General features: G+C 60.6%; 1 protein-coding gene across 2 annotated transcripts in view; it reads right to left on the bottom strand.

Moving 5' to 3' along the window:
• Positions 1–723: 723 nt before the first annotated feature.
• VAC14 (VAC14 component of PIKFYVE complex) overlaps positions 724–8,374 on the bottom strand; it is a 104,129-nt gene continuing 96,478 nt past the window's right edge. For both annotated transcript variants that reach the window (XM_058528226.1, XM_058528227.1), the window contains 2 exons: positions 6,135–6,285; positions 724–1,340 (listed from right to left, as the gene is read on the bottom strand). In XM_058528226.1, coding sequence (XP_058384209.1) covers positions 1,178–1,340; positions 6,135–6,285 — 314 coding nt within the window. In that variant the 3' untranslated portion in view covers positions 724–1,177. The remainder of the gene's footprint in view (positions 1,341–6,134; positions 6,286–8,374) is intronic.

Raw genomic sequence — 8,374 nt, 5'->3', positions numbered from 1 at the left:
CCCGATGCCTGGGTACACGTGTGTGGGCACGCATGCGTGTACACGTGGGCCAGGGCGACTAGAGCCTGCAGTCCTGGAGACTCCAGGCAGGGAAACCCACCCTCTTTACGTGACGCTGGGGCTCCAGGGAAAAGCGCCCACTAACTCCTTTTCCCCCCACCTCCAGCGGCCTGCGCGAGTCCCATGGGAGCTCACGAGGCCAATCCGAGGCTTCCCAAAGCCTAGGGTCAGGCGACCCTGGCCTACAGGTGCAGTGAGGTTAGGCTCATTTAGCCAAATCAAGGAGTGGGCACTGGGAAGCCTCCCCCCTCCCTGCGCTAGTGGGGGCCTTCGCTTCCATCCCAGTGATCTGCAGAGGGTTCTGTAGTGTGCAATGCCCCTTCACTCACAAATTCCTGAGGCTCAGTTCATCTGTCTAATGGGGACCTGTCCCACTGCCCCCCAGGGGGCACAGGAATCAGGATGGAAACATCAGATGAGATGCCTGGGCAGGTAGGGTTCAGGGTGCCAGGCCAGTGTTTGGTGCTCTCCAGAATGACAGGGTTGGTCCTGGAGGTGACAGCTCACGTCCCTGTCTGGTGAACATGCAGTGACCAGTCTCTCCTGGTGCAGCCAGCACCCCTTGGGGCCACCATGAGACCAGGTCTCCAGGTGCAAGGTCCAGGGGCAGCTACAGCATCACGCAGGGAGCAGGTGCCAGTGGGAAGGAGCAGGCAGGCACGGTTCAGGGTTTTCTGTCATTTCTTTATTGGGGCTGAGGGTGCGTCATTCACACGGACCTCTGTCCTGGCCCTGTGTGCACACAGGTGTGTATACACACATCTCCACCAGGCCGGAGCTCCAGTGGGCTGGGGAGGTCAGGCTCTTTTGTAAGACGGTATTAGAAAGAGGGATTCCAAAGGATGGGTGGCATCTGAGGCTGCGGCCCCACCCAGGTGGGAAGCCAGCTCTGCCTGAATGCCAGGGTGCAGCTGACAGCACTGGAGGCCTGCGGGGCTGGGCTATGAGAGGAGCCTGGGGGGATGGAGCAGCCTCCCTCCCAGACCCTGCTCTGGGCTAGTGGCCAGGCCCCGCCCGCCCTGCCCGAGGCACGTCCTTGGGCTCCACAGGAAGGGGGCCTGAAGACCCCGAGTGCTCCATGGGACCAATCCTTAGGCCCTTCTCCGTGCCATGCCTGTCAGAGGACAACTCTCCGGTCCAGGTGGTCCCCACGCCCACTCCGCTGATGCCTCACTTCCAGGTGCTTCTTCTGGACCTTCTCAAAATGCTGCAGCAGCTCTGCATAGTCAATGCTGGGAGAGTCAGCTTTCTGTGACTTGGGGGCTGCCTTCAGACTGTCTCTGGGGAGAGGGAGCAGAAGGGCTCAGCGTCAGTGTCTCAGCACACATGGCGGCTGCTGGGGGGCGGTGTCACTAGTCACAGGAGGGCAGTGGGGTTGGGGCAGGGCCACAGGCTGGTGGAACTGAACCTTGGGGGCTGTCTGCTTCAGGCCTGGCAACCCTTCACCAACACTCAGCCCCAAAGAGTTGGGAGGCACCGTTGAGTATCCCTTCCTGGTGGTTGGTGGGACCAGTCAATACTGCCACTTGGATATGGCCTTCAGCCTGTGGGCTGGCAACTGCGCCCAGAGCAGGCATCTCATTGGGAAGCATTTCCTGTTTACGAGTGGCTCCCTTTGGGGTGAAAGCCAGGGCTAGCAGCCAGCCAGGAAGCCAGCTGGGGCCTGGAACAGGGTCCAGGGAGAAGGGGGAGGAGGTAGCCTGGCCATTTTTCTGGGGCAGGGCTGGGGCCTGGGACAACAGGGATGGCTGAAGAGTCTCTGCTGGGCCCTCACTTGGCAGGACATCTGTTTTTGAGTGTTGGGGCCCTAGGTCTGCAGCCATTCCCTGTTCCTGGGGAAGGAGACCTGGTCTCACCACTGGGCATGCTAATGGCTCCTACAACTCCTGTTGCTACCACCCTCCCAGGTTGCTCTGTACAGCAGCACAGGTTGTGCACAGCACAACTACAATGTGCCAGGTGCTCCCTATAGTTGTGCAATGTAGTAGCCATGCTGCCCCCTAGTGTTTAGCTTGCCTCTGGGGACTAGATCCCCTTGGGCCCCTGTCCCATTCCCAACCATCCCTCCAGCAGAGAGTCTCATGAAAGACTGCTCTTCCCTCATTTTGGCCTCACTGGCTTGAGAAAGCAGATATGTGTGGGCTGGGAAGTATCTGCTTCCAGCCCCTGAGGCCTGGTGGCCCTGGTAAGGGGTCTCATGGTGGGCTGTTCATGACAATCCCTGGGCCCTTTGAGTTCATGTAGAGAACACCACATGGGGGGTCCAGGCAGTAGCTCAGCACAGGAGCTAGACAGAGCTGGACCCAAATGGAACACGTCCACTTCCTAGCCATTTGACCTTGGACGTGTGACTCAGTTTCCTCATCTGTAAAGGGGGGCTGCCATAGGAGGCACCCATGGATTACTGGTGGAGTCCTCCAGACTGGACATGTGAGAGCTTAGCCTGGTCCAGCCCTGGTCTAGGTACCCGATGGGCAGCCACCGTGACTACAGCTCTGCCCCTGAGGTGAGGCCAGGCAGGGTCTGGCAGCTCGAGGCCTGGTGTGCCTCAGCTGCTCAGTGCATTCTGGGGGGAATGCAATGGCGTTTCATCCAAACAGAACCCTCACCAATGAGCCTGGCTCCTGATAAGGCACAGGTGACCAGTGGTCAGAGCCTGACAGGCATCTCTGACCATCCACCAGGCTGCTGGGGCAGGACCAAGGGCAGTGGGGACCTTTCCATGGTTGGGATTGCCATCTGGAGCCCGGAGGTGGCCCCCTGCACCCCTACTCAGCCTGTCCCTTCCTGCCTTCCTGTTGAAGACGCCCCACCTGAAAACACCTTGGATGGCGGCTGTGACTACTGCTTTCCCAGGCCTCAGGCAACGTTAGTTCAACACAGATCAAAAGAAGCCAAGCGCTGGACTCTGGCTCCTGCAGTCAACTCCCCTGGGAACGGGGAGGGACCTCCTTGTTACAGCTACTCTGTGGCCCAGGTGCCCCAAGAGAGCAACCTGGGCTCTGAGGAGGCCAAGGGACACTCTGGAGCTTGGAGCTCTAACTCTGGGAGGTGGCCAGATGCTACCCCAAGCCCCGTAGGTCGGGACAGGGGGGAGAGACATGTAGGCCTGGAAACATGAGGCCACAGAGATGACACTGAAGTATGTCATTTGATGCTAGGTGTCCAGGGGTCTGTATGCTGCTCCTCTCAACAGGCCTGGTAAGCCACGGCATTCGGTCCAGAGGAAGGGCTGAGATGAGGGGTTTCTGTGGAGATGACAGCAGTGGATGGCAAACCTCGGGTGATGTGCACAGATGTGGCCGAGGTAGGGGTGGGGAGAGGCAGGCCGCACCTTGCTCTCTGGGCCTTCATGGTAGCAAGAAGTCCTGCCCCCCCCCGTGATCTGGCCTCCCTGCAGGCAGCCCCTTCCTAGCCTGGGGTCTTGGGAGCAGGGAGGGGTGTGTCCCATGGGGGTGGGGGTCTCCTCCGAGCACAGAGCCCACAGCTCCCCTCCCTGCATGTCACAGTGGGCATGGACGCTGCTCAGGCCCTTAGCCTTTCCTGTATGTTTACAACAACCCTCAGGCAGGGAGTGACTAGGGGACACCCAGCCAGCAGCACAGAGCCGGAATTCCAGAACCCAGAGCTGGCCCTCTCTCCTGCCGCCCCACCCATGCACCTGTCCCCAGGCTAATGCTGGTGAGCATCCCCAGCTTTTCCTTCACAGATTCTCTCCTGCCTCATGGAGGAGATGGTCCCTGGGCGAGCGGCCTGGAAGGCTGAGGGGCCAGGCCCTGCTGGCACCTTGAGCAGAGGGCTGGGCGAGGAGGGCAGAAACTCCCCCAGCTGTTCCCCGTTTGCAGGCCTGTCAGGCAACCCGACGCTGTCTTCCAGCTGCCTGCCCCTTCCAGGGCTGAGACTGTCCTCAGCCCCCTCTCCAGGGTGTGAGCTGTCCCTCTGTGCCCAGCCCTGCAAACTGATCCCTCCTCCAGCTGTTCCCGAGGTCCCTTCCTCGCCCACTGCTCCCCTGTCTATATCTATGACCACTCCTCCTAAGTCCTTGCAAAGAAAGCCTGTGAACCTGAGGCCTCGAAGGCTGGACAGAGCCTCAAGCTTCCATTTAGTCCAAAGGCTCATTTACTGATGAAGAAACCAAGAGCCCAGAGAGGGCATGGGGCTTGTGTGGGGTCACACAACAAATCCTTGGCAGAGCTTGGACCAGATCCCAGTTTAGGCCTATGAACCATCCACGGACACAAAGACTCCTCTAACCAGACGCCTCAACTGCCTGGCCTAGGACCTCCCTGACTCTGACTATGGGAGAGTCTGAGGGAATCCTCATTCTTCCCAGCTTCCCTCTGGGAGAGTGCAGGGAGGGGTCTGACTACTCTGAGCCTTCCCTCCCCTTCCAAGGGATGCTCCCTATAAGAGGAGATGTAGCGGGCAGAGCTCTGAGAGGGAACTGGCCCTGAGCAGAGTAGGGTCCGTGGACTGGCCCAGGGTCCTCCCCAGGGAGGCAGGCTGGTTCCCATGGGGAAATCAGAGGTCACGGAAGAGCCCTTCCTGCCTCTTCTCCCCTCCAGCTGCATCTTCCCTCCTAAGCGCCTGCCGGGGTGACCCTGACACCTCGTGGGCATGGAAAGGCCAGTGTGGAGGCCAGGCCAGTGAAGCCTGGCGTGGCTTCAGGGCCACCGAGTCCCCGGAACTGAAGGTGCTCGGCTAAGGGAGTCCAAATGCAAACCTAACTCCATGGCTGCTCCCTGCTCCCCTGGGACCCTCAATGCGCCTGCCGCATGCTGTCTCCTGGGGATTACCCGGAGACACCATGAGCAGCTGGGACAGGGCCTGGCCCTGCCACCCCAGAGCTGCTGTCTGGGGAAAGGGGCAGGGTGAGCAGGAGCTGGGCCTTGGCCCAGGGGCCACACCTGCTGGGGGCTCAAGCCCCTCCAGCTGCCCTGGGACAGACAACCTGTCAGGGGCCCCAAACCCAGCCTCTGGAGAGCGAGGCCAGGTGGGGGGGGGTGGTGGTGGTAGCCAGCGGCACGGAGGCCACGGGGCCTTGGGTCAGGGGCCCTGACTGCCGGGCAGGCCCATCTCAAGGCTGCCTGCATCTGTCCCAAGGGCAAAGGCCTGAGGCCTTCTGGGGAGCAAGGCGCCAGGCCTGCTGAGTGGCTCGAACAGCCTGGGAGGGGATTCTAGATACACAGGGCATCTGATGCAAGCTGGGCGCTCTCCATTCAGCGTAAATCTTCTCAGTGGCTCTGCTTGTTTCCATGGCGACCTGACAAGTGAAATTTTCCATCTCGGATGCCAAATGCCTGTGGATGAGGCAAAGCCTCCAAGGGTTACCAAATATAGACACGGCCCAGCAGGCTCGGGGGGCCGGGCCAGCACTGGGTTCCGGGTGGGAGCCTGGACCCCCCTAGGGGCTGCAGCCCTGCTACCCGGAGGCTGCCATGCTGGGCCTCTCTGTGGACGTTGCCTGGGACCTGTTCTTCCTGTGGGCAGGACCCGAGCAGGGTAGTCATGGGCGCACCCCTGCCCCCCACCCCACCCAGGAGGGCTTGGGAAGGTCCCAGTAATGCCAGCGGCTCTCAGTGGCCCAGGTTTGAGCCTCTGCCACAGACAGAAGGGGAGGGCTGTCTGAGGCCCAGGACTAGGCCTTATCTGGCTTTCTTGCCTGTCTGCTGCCCGGAACAGTCTCTGAGCTGGGGCATGAACTCCTCCTTCTCCTGGAGTTTCTCTCCAGGGACCTCTGTTTGGGTGACTCCAGCACGCCCTCTGATTTTTTAGATTAACTCAACCCTGATTACTGGAGAAGGTATTGCTACCACCTACCACGTCGTAAACACTCCCAGAATCCGTCAGCCTGGTGCTCTGAGGTAGAAACAAGAGGCCCAAGGGCAAGTGTGTGTGGGGGGGTATGACAGTGTCCGCAGTGACAGAGGGGTGTGATGCCGAGACAAGAGAGACCCTCAGGAGCCCCCTTAAACACTCTCCGCTTGCCAGGCCTATCTGGCCCTGACTTGCTGGGTGGCAGGAGCCTCCGCCCCCCGCGGAGGCAGAGGTGGCAGTCCCTGGCCCGCACTCACTCGGTCTGCAGCAGCTCGGGGTTGGGCACGCACTGGAGCCGGTGGGAGAGCAGCTGGAAGGCGCTGCTCTGGGGCAGCAGCATGAGCAGGCCGTAGAGGGCCTTGATCAGGTACGGGTTGCTCTTCACATCCAGCAGCTGCAGGCGCAGGTCTGTGGGAGGGCAGGGGTCAGGGGTTAGGGGGTCAGGCACTGCCCTGGACTATACCTCAGCCTGGCCAGGAGAGGGCTAGCCAGGTGGCTGCGGCTCAGAGCGAGGTGAGGGCTCCTAACAGTCGGACATGCCTGCCCCTCCTCCAGCAGTCTTAGCCGTCCCCACAATCTTCTTCCTACCTACCCACCTGTCCCTGTCTGATGTTTGCCTGGCGACCCCCATCCTGCTGCCAGGCCTGGTCCCCTCCCCTCCCACTCACTGCCTCCCTGGTAATGTGGGGGCTTGGGGCCTGTAGTGTAACAGACTCCCCGGTCTGCTCTGCACGTGCCAGCACAAAGAGCTATAAATAGGGTGAGCTGGAAAAAAAGACTGGATTAGGAGCTATAAGGAAGGACAGGATGGAAAAATGCTTCTGTGTGTGGCTAAACACACGCCAAGCCCAGGAGTGTCTGGTAGGTGCTTTTGGAAATCCACCTCAGACACCAGCCCTGCCACCACTTGCAGACAGGAGGAGACGCACCCTGGTCCTGTCCAGCCTCCAGTCCAACTAAACAGGCCCATGCTTCTCTCCTGAGCGCCGCCAGGAGAATCACTGGCTTCTACCTTCTGGTGTCTCTTGGCCCAGTCCGAGGCATCCTTTGTGGAGGATGAGCCACAAAATTCTGGAGAGGCCATGTCACCCAGGAGCAGCTGCACAGGGGTCTGGGCTGGCACTGAGTGGGAGCAGCCAGGCCTTGGGGCCAGGGTGAGCCAGGAAGCAGGGGCTTCCCACACTGGCCCCTCCCCTTGGCCCAAGAGGCAGGAGCCACCAGTGGAGACTGTCCGCAGGCCTAGTGACTTCAGCAGAAGTGCGGGCCTGGGGCCGACCCCGTGGCCTAGCGGTTAAGTGCGTGCGCTCCGCTGCTGCTGGCGGCTCGGGTTCACATCCTGGGCTCGCACCGACACACTGCTTGTCAGGCCATGCTGTAGGGGCGTCCCACATAAAGTGGAGGAAGATGGGCACGGATGTTAGCTCAGGGCCAGTATTCCTCAAGAAAAAAGAGGTGGATTGGCAGCTCAGGGCTGATCTTCCTCACAAAAAAAAAAATTAAAAAAAAAAAAAGAAAGAAATGAGGACCTATTTCAAGTCCAGTCCCCACTCTGGGCCCTGGGGAAGCTGGGGCTTTGGGGCCAAGCCAGCTACTAGTGGGGTCTAGGCAACCCAGGGTGGGAATGGGGGCTGGGCAAGACCAGGGTGTATCTGCTGTGGTTGCCCCAATAAAGCCCTGAGCCTGGAGAGAAGGAGCTTGTGGCTTCTCTAGGTTCAGGCTGGACCTGACCTCAGGTGAGCGTGTACCTGGCTGCCCTGGGAGGCCCTTGGGCAAGTGAGATGTCAGGCCAGGGGACCACCTGGAACAGGCTCTGATGCACGCTGCTAGGAACAGAGTCTCCCTCCCACTTTTCTGTCTCCCGGGCATCCATCACTGTGGTGCCCAGCTGTTGGGAGAAGCTGGCTTCTGTTCAGATGGGAGTTGGGGGGGTGTCCCTCGGCCCCTGCTTTGGCCTCCAGGGTGAAGGCCGATGGGCTTAGCTTGGGCAGGTCAGAAGTACTGCCAGAGAGCAGGAGGCCTGGGCAGCCAGCTTGGCCGGCAGGTGGCCTCCTGCCTCCCGGCTCCCCTACCATACCATAAGCACGTGTTTCATTCAGAGAGTTGCCTGCTTTGGGGGGCAGGCATCGTTTGTGTTGAGGCACCAAGAGCTGAGCTCGCCCCAGCCAGCTGCCACTTTTGCACATTCAATCTGGGTGTTACGAGCAGGCAGCTCCTGCCCATCAGCTCCCGCCCATCAGCTCCCAGCAAATGCCAACCATGCTCTGCAGAGATGAGGGTGAGGCTCCTGGGCACACAGGGGCCCCTGCAGGGGGGCCCAGGGTGCCCCACAGCATCCGAGAGCCAGGGCAGAGGACAGCATGCCTGGAGGGTGGCCGGGGACAGCTCTGGGACAGTTGCCCCACCTGCCCGACAGCACTGCGCCAGTTCTCTCTGGCAGGATGGTATTAGCTTTTAGGTGGGTTTTGCCCATAGTGCTGGCCTGTGTTCACAAGACCCA

This window comes from Diceros bicornis, chromosome 32, assembly GCF_020826845.1.
Source record: "Diceros bicornis minor isolate mBicDic1 chromosome 32, mDicBic1.mat.cur, whole genome shotgun sequence".
NCBI lineage: Eukaryota > Metazoa > Chordata > Mammalia > Perissodactyla > Rhinocerotidae > Diceros > Diceros bicornis.
The sequence above is the reverse complement of the archived record's forward strand: the minus strand, read 5'-3'. Positions and strand labels throughout refer to the sequence as shown.